The sequence below is a fragment of the Artibeus jamaicensis genome, unplaced genomic scaffold (assembly GCF_021234435.1).
Source record: "Artibeus jamaicensis isolate MK-2021 breed Jamaican fruit bat unplaced genomic scaffold, CSHL_Jam_final scaffold_847, whole genome shotgun sequence".
Lineage (NCBI taxonomy): Eukaryota > Metazoa > Chordata > Mammalia > Chiroptera > Phyllostomidae > Artibeus > Artibeus jamaicensis.
Genome location: NW_026522057.1, coordinates 16818890 through 16840114, shown reverse-complemented (window position 1 = coordinate 16840114; position 21225 = coordinate 16818890). Strand labels below are relative to the sequence as shown.

The following is a 21225-nucleotide window of genomic DNA, read 5'->3' as shown; positions in this document are numbered from 1 at the left end:
GCGTGCCCAGTGGAGGAAATGGAGCCCACATCCTACCACTACTTGTTCATTTGAGCCCAGAGGGATCAATCAGGTTTAGAACCAAAGAACAGTAATCCCTGCAGAGAGCCCACCTGGGATAACATCCTTATTTTTAGGATGAGGAAGCAGAGGTGCAAAGATGTTAAGTGGGTGTCCTGACTGCTACACGGCTTGGAAACAGTAACTAAAGTCCGGGGTGACACGGGGACAGGACTGGGGAGGTGGGGGAAGAAAATGTCCAGCGGGCTCCTGGGCTCAGATAAGACGTGTCTCTTCACGCAGGAGAGTCGCCAGCACACTGTAAATAACTGCGACACGCTCGGGAAGCAGACTTCACTTCCAGCAGCCAGAGCCACCGCCAGACCCGAGCCTGAGCACCGTGAAGGGTTCCTCATGCCCAGAAGTCAGATTCTTACTCGGAAGGCGAGCTGGGGACATGGCCTTGGCATTTTCTGCAAAGTCAGGCTGAGAAGGTAAGAGTGTGTTTCAAAGGGCGTCCTTGGTAGATGTGCTAAGTGGGTCACAGAATTACTGTGAGGCCACAAGCAAGTCATGAGATCAGGCCCAGGGTGTGTGTGAGCAGTTTTAAGAAGGGCGGTGAGACACTGGAGCTTTAAAATCTGTTCTTACTCCGCATTGCCTCACTCAGTTATGGGGTGATGCTGAACGAGATCCTTGACTTGGCAATGCCCAGTTCCCTCAGGAAAGACAAGAAGCATGAGCATAGAATAAGACATTTTCTTCTGTGTTTATAGCTTGCAGAGCCTAATAAAATTATATAATCCAAATTTTATGTTTCGGATGAGAAGACTGAAGCCCAGGAAAGTCAGTTGACTAAAGGCACGCAGCTAGTTAACAGAACAGAACACAGGGAACAGATTTGGGGACTTCTTGCCCTTTCCACGACATTTTACACTTGTTTACCAAACGCTTCCAAACACTTCGGTGAAAGTTTTCGTGGCAAACCAATGTGGCCATATTCAAAAAGTACAAATCAAATTTCTGAGCTGTTTCTCCATGTTTGACGCTGCCTACAGATTTGGCGGGCTGTTACCTGGGTTCCTTCAGCAGAAATTTCCTGAAAGCTAATAGTAATTTAAGGCGCTGACTTTAAAAGCCAGCCTGCTCCATTTCTGTACGTGCATCTTTGGCACTAGGTCGCCTAGAATGGAGACTCGTACCCACTATTGACCTCTTCCCCTGTCTTGAGCTCAGTCTGTTCTGCTCGGTCCTCTTCAGAAACATGCTCTCTGCCTTCCATAGACCAAATCTGCGGCTTCCAGACCACAAAGGGAGGCGTGCCGCCGTGTGTGGCAAGGGCAGGAGGCTTTGGGGTGAGCTAGACCTGGGTTTGAGGTCTAAATCTTTCAACTGATTCAGCAAATATTTATGTAGGGCCTCTTATGTGCCAAACCCGGTGTGGTGTGACCTTGGGCGGGTCACTTAAGTTCCCTAAGCTTTGGTTTCCTCTTCTGTTAAGATAATAAACCCTTCCCTGTAGAATTGTTCTGAGGATTAGAGATGCGGTCTCAAAGTGATTTCACCCATAGTAGGGTTCAGTACATGGTGGCCGCTATTATTTTCATTGGAAGCTGAACGGCAAACACCCTAGAGATGGACAGTATGTTACTGTTAAATTAGCAAATGGGAAACCAAACCCAAAAAAGGGACAAACAGGTGCACAGTTTAAACATGGAGATACTACAGAGAGAAGAGAGGAAACTCTAAGCAAATATTTATCATCTTTGGGGAAAACCTACAAGTAATTAAAAATATGTGTGCGTGAGAAAGTGTATGTATACACACACTATAGTCTTTATTATTTGCTTTCTTAGAATCCTAAAATACCAGAAGGGGAAGGGACTTAAGTGGTCTGCAGTTCAGCGTTCTTGTTTACAGAGGAGGAACAGGGCAAGGGGCAGAGGGGAGGCCCCTCAACTCGCTCCCGACTCACCTGCATCCACTCAGACCCTCCATCTCCTCATTCCCTCTGCACCATCTTGGCAAGACAGTGAGATGAAAAGCATTTTTAGAATGCGGCAAAAGGTAACTGAGATGATGATCACTCCCCCCCAAAAAAGTGATTCTAAAGGTCTTGATCAAATAGTCAAGGAATGAAGATTTTAAAGAAAATTCAAAACGTTTGCAAGCTGCTTGAGCCCCCTGCTGGTGAGAGAGGAAAGGTGAGATTCCCCAGCGTGGAGCAGAAGAAATCCCCAGTTAGGCGAGGGGCCCTCAGAAGCCAAGGAGAACTTTCTAGATCAAAGAGGATGTGAGACACAGATATTTGGGGGAGAGAGCGAGAGTGGAGGAAGTGCAGGAACAGTAATAACACATTGTTAAAAGGAGCCTAAAAAAAGAGGGGGCTCTCACCACAAAGGTCATTTTAAATTTATTAGATTTTTATTCTTCCTTTTATGTTATTTGAAGAAAATCTTACTTCCTTTCATGTTGTAAGAAGAGAAGCTGAAGGAGGAAATAGGAAAGTATTTTTTGCCTTTTACTTATATCTCTGGGGTCTTTTTGCATGTTTTATTTCTATCATAATTTAAAAATACATTTCTTATTAACAAATTCTTTTTTGGTCCTGTGTAGTGCCATAAGTCCCAACATGCTGCTTCCCCTAGATGTGATATCTTGTCAACCCATTTCTAAAAATTCTCCATTTTTTAAACTTGCAATATAATTTTGTTTTGGATTCAAGCATACAACATATTGGTTAGACCAGCAATTTTCAACTTTTTTTTTAAATCTCATGGCACACAAAAACTAATTACTAAAATTCCGCGGCACACCAAAAGATACTTTTTGCCAATTTGACAAAAAATAGGTCTAACTTTGATTCATTCACCCTGAACCACTACGGCTAGGTTGGCTGTTGTCATTTTGTTATTTGACTATCTGACAAGGGATAAGAGGTCAGTGCCCCTGACTGAATGTCAGGTGCTGCCTGTTTTAACAATTCCAGAGGCACACCAGTGCCCCTTGTGGCCACCAGCTGAAAATCGCTGGGTCAGACAATCACACACTTTACGAAGTCCATCCCCGCCCCCACCTCTGCTTCCTGATACTTCCAGTGCCCACACCCTCCTGGCACCACACATAGTTATTGCAATATTATTGAGTCCATTACACCCCGGCGACTATTTTGTAGCTGCCAATTTGTACTTCTCAATCCCGTCATCGCCTCTTTCACCCAGCCCCCCCAACCCCCCTGCGCTCTGGCAACCAGCCCACAATCTGTGTCTATGAGCCTGTTCCAAATTCCTGGTACAAGCCAGAGAACAGCTGGAGAGGCTGCTGTGGCCACTTGGGTAACACTGCCCTCTGCTGGTCACTGAGATAGACGCACCAGCCAGGCTTGCCTGCTTATCGGGGACAGACTAAATCCAAACTGAACATAAAGAATCTCTAAGACAATGTCATTACCGTCTTATGATAAAATCTCTTGGCTTGACTATTGAATCCTCTTTTTTCTGATTCTGGAATTAGTGAAGACTTATATTTAACAGGAATGGAGGATTGTGTTGGGTACGCAGCAGTAAAACCTAAACAACAACAAAAAAACAAAAATTAGCACAGAACAAAGAATTGAGAAGTGCAGAAAACACAGAGCTGTATATTAACGTTTTGTCATAAATGGAATAGAGGAGAGACTCGCCTTTTGACACGAGATAAACATGAAACTGGACTTTTTAAAGTATCCCCCACTTTCATTTCTTTCCTTCTTGGTAATCTTTGGGATTTCCCTCCTCCAGCTCTTAAAACCAGCGAGACTGGGTAAGGTGGTGGCAGTGAATTGTCCCAGGAAAGAGGGAGGACTGACAGGGAAGGCGTCCTTGCCAAGCAGGAAGGGGACGCAAAACCATCACTCGCCCCAGGGCCAGAGTCACGCAACAGCAAAGCACCGTGAAGACCCAGGGGGACAGGGAACTCCCAGCCTGGGGCCCTCTCCCTTTCAGGGCACTGTGCAAAACAGGGTAAGTTTATCTCTCTGCTTTGTGCAGACATGGGGTTAAAAAAAAAAAGCAGAAGGGCTTTATTTCTAGGAAATCAAATTATGACTTTGTACATCTGGGTTGTGAGGTATAAATGGTGTACAAAAACCCCCCTTTCCCCTCCCACTCCCCACGTGCGAAGAATGTCCACGGTATTGGTTCCACAGGCAGCATCTATCTGCACACCAGGCTGATGGCAAACTCTCCCCTGTGAGCGTGAGAGAACCTGACTCCAATTTTTAGTGAGACTTGCTAACACAGTGGAAGTGAAAAGTTTGGCTGCTGAGAGCTTTTCAGCCTCGCCCGTCCCTCTTCCTTTTCTGCCCCACGTCTGGGTGAGCTGATGAAAGGCCTGGACGCTCCCTCCCGTGGCACCGGCCAGGAGTTCGGCCAACCGCGGCCCTCGCTCCAGCCCCACCGCCCAACCCCAGTAAAGCCCCAGGTAGGTCTCCTTTCCCTGCCGGCTCACGCTGTGGTCTGCTGTCCGGCCAGATGAGGAGGCCTGCCCTGCTCTCCCTGAGAAAGGCTCATTACGTGAGCAATAAACCTTCTCACATCCCTTGATGTGTATGTGGCATCATCGGTCTTGACATCCAAGCCAGGTTTGGGGTGGACGCCCTCCCGACGGCGGCATGTCCACAACCGCCGGCCACCCCTCCCCCTCGGAGAGAAGATGTGCAACACCCAAGGTTCGAGGTTCGAGCACAGCGTGTCTGGTGAGCTCAGGCTCCTGAACTCTAAGCTGCGGCCCCTCTTTCTGAGCCTGCCTCATAGACAATGAATGAACGAATGAAATACTGGGAGGCGGCCAACTAGCCTACTGTGCCTGGGCTCTGGATGAAACAAAAGAAGCAGTAGACATGTCTGGTTGGGAAACATTGGGCAGTATCTGTCTATGGTAGGTTTCCTCTCTTCGCCCTCCCCCGCCTATTTACGTAGGTGGCTGCTTACGTGATTTTTCTTTAAGGGAGCTAAGAGCACATGAGAAGGCAGTAGATGCAAGGCCTCCTGTGTCTAAAAACCTAAGTCAGTGGAATAGCTGAGTTTGCAGAGGAGGCAGTAAAGAAAGGGGGGGGGGTTGTTTGTTTGTTTGTTTGTTTATTTAAAAAGCTAAAAGGGAGGACATTGCGCTGGTGGAAGGAAGGGTTTCTCCTTGACTAAAAGGGAGATCGGACACTTCGGCTCCTGGCTGTGGTGGGACATTGGGTGTCAAAGCCACCCTTCGTGAGACCCACCAAAAAAAATAGGATTTTTAAAAAACACTCTAGATAACTAGCTTTCCATTTCCAACCGAAATGGGACTGGATCTGCCCTCCTAACTGGGGAAAAAAGTTAACAATGGGCAAAGTATATGCAACAATAATTTTCAAGACACTGAACACCGAGCAACAGAGGACAGGGACCCGGGGAATGGAAACATTTAAGGTCTGCTGCCAGATGGCCCTCAGCTTCCTGCTGACGGGGGGAGTTTCCCAGCCACCGCACAGGAAGGAGGAAGGCGGAAGGCAGGCGGGGCTTGGTGGCCTTGAGTTGGGGAAATTGATCAGGGAGCCCAGAAAGCCCAGACTGTAGACATCACAGGACTCAGAACCAGAGAAGAGAGACCATCACAGTGAAGGAGCTCTGAAGAGGGGTGCTGGGGTCCCTTCGAGTGGTGTCCTGAATACTGATCAGCACATGACCATGAGAAAACAACCCAGGGCTGGGGAAAGACGCAGCTGAAAGAATTAGGGTGGATAGTGCCTGAAGTGCGCGCTGGGCAGGAACAGGTCTTGCTCCACAGTCAGAGTGGAAAACCTCTTAATTCACAGAACCTACAGCAGCGTGTGGGGAAGGGTTTGGCCTCAGAAATTGGGTGAAATTGTTCCCAGATTAAATCCTGCTCTGGTTCCAAAGGACAACGCTTCAAAGTGAGACTTCATACGGTCAAACTGTTTCTAAGTAGTTGAAGTGGATCTCAGAATAAAGTGCAGGAATCGACAGGACTACAAAAAATATGTAGACATAGACCCAATTCAGAATATCTGGCACCCAATAAAAATTTAGTGAACATGCAAAGAAGGGAGAAGATACACTTTACCACAAGGAGGAAATTACTGAACCAACTCAGAAGTGATACAGATGAGAACTACAGAAATATTATAGTCTATAACAGCTGTATGTGAGATCTTCCAGAAGCTACAGAAACAATTAGCATATATTAAGTAGAAGCATATATTACACGTAGAAGGTGTAAAAATGATCCCAAACACACTTTTATAGATGAAAAGTAAGATATCTGAGGTTCAAAAATTCACCAGATGAGATTAACACAAGGCTACACACTGTTGGGAGGGGTGGAGCTAGTAAAGTGGAAGACATAGAAACTACCCCAAATAAAACACAGAGTGAATTTTGTGTTTAAAGGACTTAAAAACTCAGAGTACCAGTGAGCTGTGTGACAACTGCTAAGAGGCTAATATACACTCGATGGACTCTTCAAAGAAGAGATGTGGGGAGAGAGAAAAAATATTTCAGGAAAAAAAGAAATAGTTTCATATTGGGTAAAAATTATAGATCTCCAGATCCAAGAAAATGCATGAACCTCAAACACATGAAACATGAATAAAACCACATTGTGGCTGTGATAAAGAGAAAAACCTTAAAATTAGGTGGAGAGAAAAAAGACACTTTACATACAAAGGGAACGAATAGGAGATAGCAGTCTACTGCCAGAAACATCTTTAAGGTAGGAGAAGAAAAAAAAACCCTGTCACCCTAGAATCCTGTACCCAGTAAAATACCTGGCAAAACAAAAGCTAAATAAATAAATAAATATAAATATATATACACACACACACATACACACATTATATATATATAGAGAATTAATCACCAGCAAACTGGAACTATAAGAAATGTTAAAGGGCCGTGGCTGGCATGGCTCAGTGGATTGAGCCCAGGCCTGCAAACCAAAGGGTCGCCAGTTTGATTCCCAATTAGGGAACATGCCTGGGTTGCAGACCAGGTCCCCAGTTGGGGGCACATGAGAGGCAACCATGCAGTGATGTTTCTCTCCCTTTATTTCTCCTTCCCTTCTAATCTCTCTAAATAAATAGAATCTTTTTTAAAAAGACATGTTAAAGGAATTCCTTCAGGCAGAAGAACAATGATACCAGTTGGGAATCTGTCTCCATCTGAAGGGATGAAAAAGTTCTGAAAATAATGAATACGTGGATAAATACAGGGTCCAGCACAAATAACAGCCCCCCATTTTATTACATAATAAGCATGTAATTCTGTAACATAACAATATCACACTCAAGCACACCATATGCCATTTTAAATGAAATGTTCAAATTAAAACTATAAATGATCACACCCATGTTATTATTACCGTACCAACCACCCTCAAACAGGCGTTACTTCTGCCAGATCCTGTATAAAATATAGAATGATGAGTATAAACAGATATGTTTAGATGCAACTATAATATTCAAACCACCCCCTCCCAAAGACACCTGTTATTAAATTCACTAGACCTTTCTGTATTTTGCTGACAATTCTGGAATATTTTTGGCCAGGCTGTTGTTGGTCTTTCTGTGTGGAGATGTCCATCTTATTAGCAAAGTTCTGTGTTGTGTTTCATTTGATGAAAAACTCTACTACAACATGTTCTTCCAAGCACCTGAAACAGCAAAAGACAGCATTCGTAGGGGTCATTTCCCATTGTTTGGCTAACTAGGTTGAGTGAGTTCTGTTCTCCCTGCAGACTAGGAAACCTGTGGGCGGGGCTGAGGTTGACCACGCCTCCGACCTCGAGTCCCCAGCGCACCGCACTCAGCACCTCTAGGGGGAGCTCTGCGAGTCCTCCCGGCTGGAGCTGCTTCCAGAGCTTTCGGAGGCTGGCATTTTGTGAATGTATCTTCATTGAGATAGTTTACATACGATATAATCCAGTGGTTCTACGTGTACCAAAATTCTAAATTTTGGCAAATGTTTAAAATGGCGTGAATTACCACCACAGTTCAGATGTAAATATATCCATCCCCAAAGTGTTCTGAGCTTCTTTGCAGACGATACCCTCCCAACCCTGGTGTCTGGCATCCGTTGCCCTGCTTTTGGTCACAGCTGGCGCCTTTTCCAGAATGTCATATATACGTAATCATACAGTATACACTGTTTTTGTGTCTTTTTTTTTTCACTTAGCACAATGCTTTGGAGATTCTTCCATGCTGTTGCATGTATTGGTCGTTTGTTCCATTTGCTACACACCCTCACCAACACTTTCCTGATAAATCTCATTAATTTATTCATTCCAGTGGTTCTACAGTGGTATCTCATTGTTACTTTAATTTGTATATTTTCATGTGCTTATTTGCCATCTATTTACCTTCCTTGGCAGTTCAAATCTTCTGCCCTTTTTTTAAACAAGTGGGTCATCTTATTACAGAGTCGTAGAAGTTCTTAGTATATTCTGGATACAAGCCCTTCATTATATATATGTTTTGGAAATATTTTCTCCCAGTTGGAGGCTTGCGTTCTCATGTTCTTAATTTTGAAGCTGCCTTGAATTTTCACAGAATGTTAGGGTTCCCTACAACTTAGTTCAAAAATTCTCGAGGCAGTTCACTGTTGGGTATTTCTAATTATGTTGGGTAAAAATGTTGGGTAAAAAGTCCCCATCCGTACTGAAGCTTCTCTCTCTCTTTCTCTGTCTCTCCCTCTCTCTCCACTCATCCTAATTCCAACCCTTCGAATCAGCTCAGAATAAGGCTCACTCTTCTTCCACACTAGTGATTTTCAAAATCCAGGTCATAGCCTCTGGGTTTTTGTTAAATTTGTTTGTTATGTGTGTGTGTGTGCTGGGTCACAATGTAAAATGTATTTCTAACCACGGGTTACAGTCAAAAAGTTTGAAAGTCACTGTTCTATAGGACTAGTCTTCAAGTTGGTAAAGGTGGCTGTCATATCACACTACCTGAAGACTAATCCCCTTATCCATGAGGGACCTCTTCAGCTTCTACTACACCTCCTTGTGCCATGGGGACTGCTCCCCTCACTACATGGGATATCGTCTTTTGGCCTTGACACCAGATTCACTTGGGTCTCTGCTCAAACCTTAGGGACGACTTCCTTGACCGCTCTGAAGAAGCACCACCCCAGCTTTCTCTAACCCGGGCCTCTGCCTTATTTTTCCCATAACATTTTTTTTCTATCCAACATCTTATTTTATGTATATTTCTGTAGGATCTTCCCACGAGAATGTTCACCACTGAATCCCCGACTGTTTGCTGGCACATAGTAGTTACTCAGTAAATATGTGTGGAGTGAATGAGTGACTGTGTTTGCTAGGAGTAACCACATTTTGGCAACAATCTGTATAGATGTACCCCTGATACAACTCCTTCCTTCAGGAGCTGCATGACTAGAACCATAGGCATGTTTTCACTCCACTACCTCTATGTTTTCAAAAACCTTTGTCATTTATGTTACAGTATTATCACATATTTTACCCATTTATACCCGTATGTTACTGTATGGGGTATATGGATGTATGCTCATACTTTATGGGATTTGCTTGAGTAGTTTTGACTATGAGAGTTTTATCCACTCAGTTATAATGCCGTGGTGCGTTTTGGAAATATTTTATACTTTTCAAAGCCCTGTCAGGTAAATAACCCATTCGATCATTTTCATAAGCCGAGAACAAGTGTCGGAAAGTTTCCTTTCGTTTTACCGAGGGCTAAACTGAGCCCCGGAGCAGGGAGGATGTTGGCAGAGGGACCGGTAAGGAGCTGGGATTAGAATTCTCCTCTTTGTCGCCCACCAGCTGCCAGGCACCGCAGCCCCCAAACGTTTGTACATTCGCAGGGGCTGGGGCAGGGGAGTCAGATGCCCACGCCCATCACAGAAGCTCTGTGGGGAGGGCATGCTAGGTTATAATCACCACTTTCTTGGCAGGGACTCTGAGGGCACAATTTCAGGGAAGGTCGCCTCCAATGGTGGCTTCTCACCCTCAGGCCATCACCTAGTAAGCACCGAAATTCGACAAGCACCCAGGAGCACGGGGACTAAGTGGCAGTCCCATGAGATATGCCAGGTCCTCCTCCCCTGACCCTGGGACCCGTGCCCCGCCAGGAACCGCCTCCTACCTCCTTGGGTCCCCCTTGGATGAGTCTCTCTCGCCTTGCCCAACCTTCCCCGTCGCTATGGCAACCACAGGCCTAACATTCTAGAGTCCGCCTTCCTGCCTAAGTAATTCTAGCCAATGGTGTCTTCTGTTTCTTTAGAAAGGAAAGTTATTGACCAATCGTTAGAGACGTTTTAAAAACTGCAGGGAAGCTGCCAGAATTTTAGACTTCAGTTCAACAACCCCAGGACTGGTGAGGAAACTTAATAAGGTTTTATCTGCGCGACCCCTCGAAACTCTTGTGATGGACAAAAAGCCTTACAATTTGTCCACCCGAAAATCCTACTTCAAGGAATGAGCCTAAAAGAACTAACCATCCAAGCCCTGTTTATAATAAAAGAAAATGATTGCTCCAGGCAATGGTACAAAGTCAACCACGTATTGCTCCTTGACTCCCTCTTCTCCCGCTTCCGAGCAGTCACACCTCATCTCGTCATTCCCCTGCTTAGAACCCTCCTATGGATTCTCTTTAAACTTTAAACTCTTTAAACAACGAAATCCAAACATCTTGATATAAGTTGTCCCTTGCCCGTCCCTCTGAAGGCAGCCCCTATCACCACGGTCCGGAAAATTCTTGCACCAGTCCCACCCTCGATCCGCTCTCAGGTGTTCCCTCTGAGCTCTCTCTACCATAACTGGCTCTTTGTCACCATTGAGGGCTCTGCCCAAATGCCGTTTCTTCATCGGTAAAATGGGTGAGCTTAGTGTCTCACTCAGAGGATCTCGAATGAAATGTGTGTGAGGGGAAAGGTGGAAGTTCCATGCTTGTGGTAGTGATTCTCGTTGTGCATCAGGGAAACACCACTGCGAGCTAGGCTCGCCGGAAGCTATCAAGAGCTGCTGAGCTGCGGACGTGCTGGGAGGGTTGGGATACAGTGCACCCAGCCGCTGTTCCGGGAGGGCAGGCAGGCCCTGGGGGGCCCAGGTCTAGAAGGATGTGCAGGATTTAAATCGTGGTGAGAGTGTAAGGGAACATCCGGGAAGTGGAGCAAAATCCGGGAAGTGGCTCTGTGGTTAAGCTGGGAGGACACCTAGCAAGCTGCCCACCACCTGAGCTCTCCGGGACAGAAGGAGACGGGGAGCCGAGTATGTTCCAAGGTCCCTCCTGCGACCGGTAGAGGGGTCCCGCTTCAGACGAGCACAGCGCTCCAGCAGGGCGCTACAGCTGGGCGCCGCCTTCCAAAGTCTCACCCTGCGCTTCAACCAAGCTTTGCGGGGCAGCGAATACCGGGAGATGACCCGCCTACCCTTCTCCTCACAGCCACTCGTATGAGCGCAGTGTCTCCAGTTTATGATTGGCAGAGGGAAGAGCAAATCAAGTCGCGGACTCTGAAAGCAAAACACTGCAAGATCCAGGCAGCACCGTGTTGGGGAAGGAATTAAGGGGGCTGTGCCTTCGGTTGCGCGAAGAGTCAAAGTCATTTCTCTGAAACCTCTGATAGGTGGGCCTTGGAGGAAACGCCGCTGGTGAGTAGTGATTAAGGCTGATAGAGGGGGGACTTGAGTTCAGTCTTCGTTTCTGGAAAAGCGAGTGCATTTGTAATTATCTAAGGTTCCCTAGTATAAATTACCCTTCCTTCTTGCTGTCATCAGCCTTGCCAGTGTGAGTCTTGCTGCCTCCGAATAATTTTTCCATTTCGGCATCTGGAGTGAGAGGACGGGGGCATGGATTTGCCTTAATGAAGGTGATTACAGGCTCTACTAAATCAGGAAGTGAAATGGAGTAACTTTGCCAAAATTATTCCTATACACGCTGGCTCGGGCTTCCTGGCAGTAGCAGGTGCATTAAGAGGAAGTATTTCTGATCTGCGTTGCCTGCTGGAAGTTGCAGTTTCCAGTTCACTAGGAAGGGACTGGGGAGCAACTAACTGGCTCTCAACAGCAAAAAAGCTGAATCGTGGGGGAGGAGCATGTTTTATCTATTTTTTCCTTATTTTTTGAGATCGAGCCAAATTCTGATACAGACCCTACTCTTAGCAGCCATGACTATAGCTCTCTCCTCTGTGAAACCTGCTGTGTGGGTTGATGAGATATTGTAATTCATTGAGATAAGGCGAACAGGGTGGAGTGGAGCAAACACCTAGAGAATTATACCTTTCCTTTCTCCAGCAGGAACCCTGTGCTCCGTGGTGACTGTGAGGGCCTCAAAATTAAGAGACGGCTGGTGACAGTCAGTTCCTTGCCCCTTGGGCATATGTCCGTCCTGGGGAAGTGCTTTGAAGTCAGGAAAAGGGGGCCACTGGGAGAAGTGTGCGCACCTTATAAGGAAGGACAACTTGCAAAGCGTTCCTCCAAGGCTTTTAGTCCAAACTCCTAGCAGCTAGGGAGAGCCCTTTTTCCTAGACAGTTCCTCAGGGGCCTTGGTCTTCCTGAGGCAGACAGGGAGGCTGCTTTTTAAAAGCAAAGTAAATGACAGCAACAACCACCACCACAAACAAAGCAGAAACAAATCCACCTGGCCGAACCAGCTGGTCTAGAGGAGGGTGGCAGGCCTGGGTTCCCATCACCCCCTTGGCGTGTCCCCAAGGCCTGTTTGCTTTCTCTCACATCCTGCCGGTGGGGCTGGGTGTATCTGTCGAATCTCTGGAGTTGTGGTTGAGTACCACTCTTGACTGGGAAGCAGCCACAGTGCAGCAGGTGCTTAACAGGCCTGCCTCTGTAGGCTGTCAGGAGGTCGTATGGAGGTCACCGTGCCAGGTTCTGGACTAGGTCTGGGGAGGGAGCGACTGAACAGGGGATTCAGCAGATGTCTTGCCAGTTTCTGCCCCTCCAGCTCCAGGTTGAAAGCCTCTAAGGGCTTTGCCGAGGTAGAGAGAGCTCTCGGCCACTCTTTCTTCCTAAGGCTGTTGTACTAAAACATTAAAATAGGGATAAAGAATTTAACACAATAACCCTTGTCACACACACTTAAAAGTGAAGTGATAAATAATTATGCTTTTCACAAGATTACAAACATTCTTAGGGCTTTACGGTCTGGAAGGTCTGGTTATGGGATGTAAGTTATGAAGTTGCCTGATGAGTGTGTGTGTGTGTGTGTGTGTGTGTACGTATATATGTATGTGTATACACACACACACAGAAGTATAACCCCATCTGAAGGCCCTTTGATAATGTGACACCTGGGCCCAATGGTCTTCATGGCTGTCCCTGTGCCAAGCCCTGCATCTGGTGTCTCCTATGTGCCAGACACAGTGTTAGCCCCATGACACATGACTGTGCTAGTCATACCAGAAACCACTGTTCCTGGGCCCGAGGCTGTCTTCCAGATAAATGAAGAAACTGACACTACAGATAAGAGCAGCGGCAGCCTTTTGGGGCCTGGGGGCATGGCAGAGACACATAGTAAGCCCTCTATAAATATTTGTTGCATGAAATGAAGAAAGGAATATTCATGGGTAAATTAAATAATTAAACTGGTAAGAATAAAAGCAATATTTATAACAGCTGACATTCATTCACCACTCACTGAGCATGCATTTTGCATGCATGATTTCAGGAAATTCTCCCCACAACCCTGTGGGATATCTGTATTTTACAGCAGAGGAAACTAGTTGAAAAGTTAAATGATTTGCCCAAGGTAAAACCAGTAGCACATGGCAGATAAAAAGCAACTTAAAATATTTTCATATTAAAATAAACATGGACTTCGCAGTAGAATCCAAATTTGTATGATTTTGTTTCCATAGAAGAGGACCTCAAAGAAACCCTTAACATTTTTTTTTGGGGGGGAGCAGTTAGGTCATGTTTCCTGATGTTTCCTGGACCATGACAGGCATACTTTCTCTACTCTGTTTGGTAGAAAAGTTTGAGACCCCCTGAAAGTATCAGTCCAGTGGCGTTAACAGGAATTGCCATCATTGCTGGTTGTACTTGAAGTCACATTATTACCCCCACTTTATAGATGAGGCAACTGAGTCTTCTGGAGGCGAAGTGAGTTGGTCACGTAGCCACCTTCCAGGCCAGTGTCACCTCTGTGATCCCCGGTAGCAGCCCAGTTCTTCCCTCTTCCATGGAGATAACTCTTCTCATTCTTTCTTTCCTAGGTCAGAACCCAGATGTTCCCTATTTATGGCAGTGCGGTTTATTTTGCGTTCTTTGGGGGGCTTTTTTTGGAGCCAGGAGTAGACATAGGTAGGATTCTACTATGTAGAGGAGCCTGTGGAAAAGGTAGAACTTAAATTAGGATGTAATGGGAGGAAGAAAGCAAAGGGGGAGATGATAGGGGATTTTTAAGGGCCAAGGAGAAAGATTCTGGGGTAGAGGAGCTATAGCTTTATTAGGGGGGTCAAGGCATAATATAATTTTGTAAATGGCCTCACTTCTCATGACAGCTTGTTGCTTTATCCTACTGGGATTCTCAGGTAACAAGGTTGGCCTCCCTGTTTCATGGTACATGCATTTTTAATGTTCCTCCACCCCCCTTCCCAGAGCACCGCAAGATTTGGAAACGCGTTCCTGGGTGTCTGCTCCGGAAAGAGAGAAGTTGGCACTTCTCTGCGCGAAGATGAGGAGAGGTCTGTAAATCAGCCCGAAGAGCCCCGAAGCACAGTTCCGGTGTGAGACAGAGATGGCTGGTCAGAGCAGGTGAACACCGTGAGGGGACACGGCTTCCCCTGACCCGCCTGCGCAGCCCCAGCTTCCGAGCCAGGCCTGCGGAATGCGCCGTTAGACCACCATGGACGGAGCCCACAGCGCGGCCCTGCACCTGGAGCAGGTCCCGCCCACCAGCAGCACCAGCCCCGCCAGCCAGGGCTCCTTCTCCTACAAGGCAAGAGCACTTTTTTTGGTTTTGGAATTTTGTATTTCTCTAACGAGAAGGTAACAGAGACGTCTGGGGCATGCGTGCCTGTGTCTGGTAGACATAGGCCAGCTCTCTGTACATGCAGGAGAATGTGTAACCAAAAGAAAAGAAACGCTCATTCAAATGCAAAAATATAGGGAGGTACGAGAAATATTTTTAAAAGAATGCAGTCACACTTAGAAGATTTGATTTGTTTTAAAGATTTCATTTATTTACTTTTAGAGAAAGAGGAAGGGAGGGAGAAGAACATTGATGTGTGAGAGATACATCAGTCAGTTGCCTCTTGAGCACCCCGAACTGGGAACCTGGCCCGAAACCTAGGCATGTGCCCTGACTGGGGATTGAACCAGTGACCTTTCCGTTTGGAGGCTGGCACTCAGCGCACGGTGCTGCACTAGCCGGGGCAAAATTTGATTTCTTTTCAATGACCTATCCCATTGTTCATAGACAAGCTAAGTTCATACTTCAGTGTTATTTGCTTCTGGTCTGTTTCTGGCAACACAGGTTTGGTCAGATTGTACAGGAAGTTGTGTGCCTTGGTTGTTTTGGTCGACCTTGTTCACGGAGTGTTTCTGCACGTCACTGAGTAGAATCACGATCGAAAGCGTGTTGTTGGAATGATTGTCCGGTGATCTGCTGAGCGTCTGTATAGGACCTGCCAGCAGACGCCCTCTGGGCAGGCGTGCAGACTCTGTCTAACGCAGGGTGGCTGTAAGCAGTGAGCGTCCCAGGGTGCGTGTCCCTTCGCTCTGCTAAGAATGGCTCGGCCTGCGAGAGGCAGTCTGTCCTGCTCAGAGAGGCCGCCAGTGCCAGAGCGCCAAGAACACGGAAAATAAGAAAATATTGTTAATGTAATTGGTCCTGTATGGAACGGATGCCAAAGAGACAAACACAGAATCAAAGACACCGCAACACTCTCCCTGATGAGATGTTTAATGTTTCCATTTTAATCACAAATTAATTCAGCTACTTATTATAGAAAGGCCTCTGTGCCAGAGCAAAGACAAATAATCCACGATGACTCTACCAAAGAGCCTGAGAACTGAGGTGGGAGGCAAGGGTGTGAACGAAGGGGTGTGAGCTGTCTGAAACACCAGGCGGGGTAAAAGGACAAAGACCTGGGTTCAAGTCCCTGCTCTGCTCCTTCCTAACCAAGTGACCTTGGGCATGATGGCTTAACCTGTCAGAGCTTCTGTTGTGGGTAGAGTGGTGGTAGTAACACCTCCCTCCATCCTTCATCTCTCCAGGGCTGTGTGGATCAATGAAAAAGCCCCCAGCCCAAGTCCTAGGCATGAAGAAGTTACCTGACTTGGAAATGCCTCGTGGTTATCAAAAAGAATATTAAGGTGCAGAGAGCAGAGGCAGGTATAGTTCATTGTGCCTGGGGGAGCCCTGACTAGTGTGACTCAGTGGGTTGGGCATCATCCTGCAAACCAAAGGGTTGCTGGTTCGATTCCCAGTTCAATTCCCAGTCAGGGCACATGCCTGGGTTGCAGGCCAGGTCCCCCATTAGCCGCGTGTGAGAGGCAACCGATCAATGTTTCTCTCCCTTTCTCCCTCCCTTACCTTCTCTAAAAAAGTAAATAAAATATTTAAAACAAATTTTGCCTGGGGGTAAGAGAAAGGGTTTTTAAGGGAAGTTGTCGCCTTCTTTTGATTTTGTTAAGTCTGTTGCTTGCAAGGAATAAAAACTCCTTTCAGAAACACTAAGGCAAAAAGGGAAATTCTAATAAGGCTACAGAGTGGCTCGTGAAACCCAAGGGCAGGAAGGGCAGTGGGGCTGCCAAGGTACTAGAACTCTCACATCCACCTTCAAAAGAGGGTGGAGCTGAGGGGTGTCTACATTGGTCCAATGAGTGGTGGCCCGGGGCGGGTCACCCCCGCCCCCGGCCAGACATGATCCCTGGGCCCCATCACTGCGGGCAGCTCTCAGAGGAAAGTGGGCCTGTGGGCTGGGCAGGCTGCCCTCACACCGCCTCTTTCCTGCGGGGCAAGGGAAACGTCAAGCAGCCCCAAGTCCAACTTGATCAGTGGGATGGAGGTAGGAGCACGCAGCTTGCCTTGAGTTGCAGCCCTGCGCTCTGCCCGACCCAATAGGGAATGGATCCTGGTTGTTGGGGGAAGGTGGTCTGTGAGAGACCCACAGCCGAGCTGCCCAGGAGGCAGCATGGCAGCAAGTCCTTGACATTGGAGGCTGTGCCTCCGCCCAGAAGAGTCAGGCCTCCATTTCTTCTATTCAGCAAATAGGCACTTCCACCGAGCCTGTGTATCCATGCCTGCACCCGGTGGGTGGGGGCGGGAGCGGTCTACATTGTTGCAATAGTGCTTCCCTGAAGGGGCTTACCGTCTACAAGGGCAGTAAAGGAAGCTATTTCCACGAGTGCCCGCCCTCCAGGACAGAATTTGGTGCACAAACGGAGACAGAGCAGGATGTTAGGACCACGGCCTTTAGAATCCAAGATACCTGGCTTCAGATCCCCGCTCCGTCACTTGCTGGCGTTATAACTTGGGGAAAGCCGTGGAACTCCTCTGCAGGTCTGTTTTAATTCCATCCCAGAGGGTGGTCGCGAAGATGACCTGAATTTACAGGGGAAACTGAAGCTGCCCACGCCGTCCCGTTTCTGCCTTTGGAAATCCTACCCACCCTTCCAGCTCCGGCTCAGGTATCACCTTTTCCATGAAGCCTTTGTCGGCCTTCTGGTCAGGAAATATCGGTCCTCGCTCGATCCACACTTCCATAGCCCGTTCACAGTTACTGGAATGATTAGTCTCATCACAGTAATAATAGCAGCTAAGATTTGTTGAGTGCTTACCAGATGACAAGGACTGTGCTAGTCTTCACAAAACCCCCAGAAGGTGGGTACAATATAACCCCATTTTACATCTGAGGAAACTAATCCACAGAGAGGCTCATTAACTTGCCCAATGCCACACAGTTGCATTGTACAGCTGGGATTCTAATGGAAGTCTGTGCATTGCCAAGGCCCTTGGTTTTATCCACCTCTGCCCGCTGCCTGCATTATGCCAGCGCTCTGGGAAGCCCCTTCTCTCCCTGACATGGGTTGTTTACTGTTGAAATGGCAACGCCTTACCTGCTGGGGAAGGTACGTGTCAGGAGCTGGCCGGAAACCGGGTTGTAGGGTGGCAGAGCCTGGCTACCCAGGCTGCTGTGTCTCCTGTGTGCGAATGGGAGTAACCCTCAGAGCAAGCTGGATGCCTACGCTTAACTGTTAGCAGTTTAAGCCCAAGGGGTTGTGGGAGATCAGTTGCAACAACAAGTGATGACTGGTCCTGTCACCGTGGGGTTTAAATAAGAGTTGTTGTTGGCAGAGGTGAAGTGGCCCTTGGAACAGGAGATTCGCGCTGAGCTTTCCCCAGGACGCCGGTATCCAAGCCGTTTCCCGCCTCCAAGACTGTTGGCTGCTTTTCTGGGAACAGCTTACTTCCTTTCAGAGTTGTGGCTGGTGCAAGATCAATTCTTGGATCAGAGAATATCAGAGCCAGAAGGGTCCTTAGAACTGCTGCTAACACTAATGACAACAATACAAATAAAAACCGTAAAAATAACCGTAACAGCTGGAATCGCTTTGGCATCTCTCATGTGTCATGCAAGGTTTCAACTTGTGCCTTATTTCACGTAACGTGACAGCCGTATGGGGGTCTGCAGTCAGCTCCATTTTTCAGAGGGGAAGCCAAGGCTCCGAGAATGAAGGTGATTCCCCCGAAGTCCCACAGCAGCGAGTGGCAGAGGCAGGACCCAGGCCCAGGTCTGCTGGCTTTCGAAGTGCCGAGCCCACACAAGGTAGCTGGAGGTGGCTGATGCAAAGAGGGAAGTGGCTTTGGGTTTGCCGCCCTCCCCCGCCCCTCCCCCATATTTGGTCCGTTGAAGCCTCGCTAGAAGCGGCTGAGTCTGAAATCCAGTTGCCTGCCTGTCGTTGTGCCCCCACCCCGTTTCCGTGGCCAAAAGCACTCCCGTTCAGGGCCTGTGCGATGAGCACAGTGACCGAGGGTCCTGGTTTGAGCCCCGTGTCCATGTGTATTAATAAAGCCCCCCATCCTTCTCAAAATACCCCAGTTTGGACTAGATGTGTCGTAAACATGAAGTCCCTGATAGTTGGGAGGCCTCACTCCTTCCCTACACTGGGGAGCAAGTGTTAGGAGACCTGTGTTCAGGTCTGGTTTTGCCACTTTGCTCACTCTGTGACTTGGGCTGAGTCTCGGACCCCCTTAGGTAACTGAGATTCCCCCCCATCCCCCAGGAATTTGCCTTCAAAAGGAGGACAGCCCTCCTCCCCTTCCCCACCCCCTTCATTGCCTCAGAAGAGTCCTCCCCCTCTGGTGTTGTGGGCGCAAGGACCTCAAGGACCAGAGATGCTGCAGGTGCAGGCGCTGGCCGCCAGGAGGCCCGCGGGGCAGCGGGAGTGGCGGGGTTCCAGTCCGCACGTTTCCTCGCGGCACCGAGCGCTGGGTCCAGGGTCAGACCCCTGTGAGTCCTTGTGAACACCCCCAAACTGCAGGAACCGTCCATGAAGACACCCGGAGTGTTCCGCAGCAAAAAGGGGCCACGCAGACGGGCGAGCGCCCCTGGGGTCCAGCGGTGGGAGCTGGCCAGGCACCGCCTGCACTTCCCTCGGTGTCCAGCAGACCTGGACACTCCGCTGTACAGTTCAGAAGCTCTGACCCTGTGGGGGGACGTCTGTGTCAGGAGTCCTGCCGGCTGGCGCCTGACTCTGAATTGCCCTTTGCCAGGCACTGGGGGCGGCTCATAGGTGTGCGTTCAAACTGTGACCCCTGGGCCCGAGGCAACTTCTTTGCTTGACTTGAAATGCCTATAAAATTGTACCCGTCACCACTTCACAAAGGTTTGGGGCATAATTAGCGTTGAGGAAGCCCTTTGAACCACTTGGATGACAGGACATTAGTTACATTATGCTGTTACTAACTGAGTCTGTAGCCAGTTATTATTCATGGAGACTAATATGCTTATAGACATGGCTTTTTAAAGAAACCTCAGCCGCCTGTGTCATTAGCAGGAAGGTAGCACTTACAAGGTGGGTTATTTTTTTCCTAATTTATCTTGAAGCCATGGTCTGGAGAAGGAGTCGTCCCCAGGAGAGCGGAAGTCAGACCTCTAGCTCCAAACCCTTCCGTCCTCACCTTGGGCAGGTTATTTTACTTCTTTGAGCCTCACTTTGTTCATTTATAAACTCCTTTCGACTTATGTGTTAAAAATAGGTCTCCTGGCAGTACCCACTTTGGAGGGCTGCTCGTGGCCCAGAGGAGGTGATATGTACAAAGGATTAGCACTGTGCCCAACGTGTATAAATGCTCCATAAACATAAGCCTTTATTATCATAGTAGCCTTTTAACCATGTTTCTGCTGCTTAGTTTGGTTTATCCTTATGAGGTTTACAGGCTTCATTTCCAGTCTTACCCCCTCCACATCCGCTCCCTGAAACGGTATCGGCTTGTCTGCTGGCCCCACGACAGGCCGGTTTCCCTTCATCTCCTCACTGCTACCCCAGCAGAGGGTCTGGGGAGGGGCTTTGTGTTGGACGTTTTTCTGGGGCAGCAAACACTTGGGTTCCAAATGCGTCCTGGGGCCCCTTAGCTCAGGCCCGGCTCACATCTGCCTCTGTGAACTTCCCTTACAGGAAAACCTGATCGGCGCCCTTTTGGCAATTTTCGGGCACCTTGTGGTCAGCATTGCGCTTAACCTCCAGGTGAGTTTGCCGCCGGCGCAGAGTCCAGGCAGCGAGCCGGGGCGCCCGGTGCAGGCCCAGCGGCCGGTGCTCTGTCTCGGTTGCCCACTCCCTCCCTGGGCTGGGCCTGGGGCCGTAGCTCGCGGGTCTTTCCAGAATCTCTTGATCCTTTGCCCCAACTCCCTCCACCCATCACCCCTCTAATGCCGGTGCTCTCCATTACTTAACAATCTCTGGCCTGCAGGTATAGCTGGGAGGTGTGGCGTACGTGTTGGGTGGTAGTTAGTGCCCCTGGGGCAGCCTTCGGGGGGGGGGGGGTCAGGCTTTGCCTCAGGTGGGATGGTTCTGAGGTGCGTGTACAGCATTCTCAGAGGGTCCCCAGTGGGACTGAGCCCCACGTGCTTAAAGCACTGACTCACCCGTGAGTACGCTCCCCCCTGGGCCTCCCACCCCCAGCTTGTGCTTCCTGGAATCACTTCCCAAATCGACTACCTGCTCCCAGCAGCTCGTTCCAGGGACTGCTTCTGGGGA

General features: G+C 48.3%; 2 protein-coding genes across 2 annotated transcripts in view; one reads left to right on the top strand and one right to left on the bottom strand.

Moving 5' to 3' along the window:
- Nucleotides 1-7616, bottom strand: part of STPG1 (sperm tail PG-rich repeat containing 1) — a 36248-nt gene extending 28632 nt beyond the window's left edge. Inside the window, exons 1-2 of the mRNA XM_037135773.2 lie at nucleotides 7541-7616; nucleotides 3451-3569 (exon numbers count right to left, since the gene is read on the bottom strand). Of these exons, the coding sequence (XP_036991668.2) occupies nucleotides 3451-3569; nucleotides 7541-7616 (195 nt within the window). The remainder of the gene's footprint in view (nucleotides 1-3450; nucleotides 3570-7540) is intronic.
- Nucleotides 415-21225, top strand: part of NIPAL3 (NIPA like domain containing 3) — a 43641-nt gene continuing 22830 nt past the window's right edge. The window contains exons 1-5 of the mRNA XM_053660464.1: nucleotides 415-494; nucleotides 3780-4001; nucleotides 11453-11658; nucleotides 14620-14959; nucleotides 20647-20715. Of these exons, the coding sequence (XP_053516439.1) occupies nucleotides 14867-14959; nucleotides 20647-20715 (162 nt within the window). The 5' untranslated portion in view covers nucleotides 415-494; nucleotides 3780-4001; nucleotides 11453-11658; nucleotides 14620-14866. The remainder of the gene's footprint in view (nucleotides 495-3779; nucleotides 4002-11452; nucleotides 11659-14619; nucleotides 14960-20646; nucleotides 20716-21225) is intronic.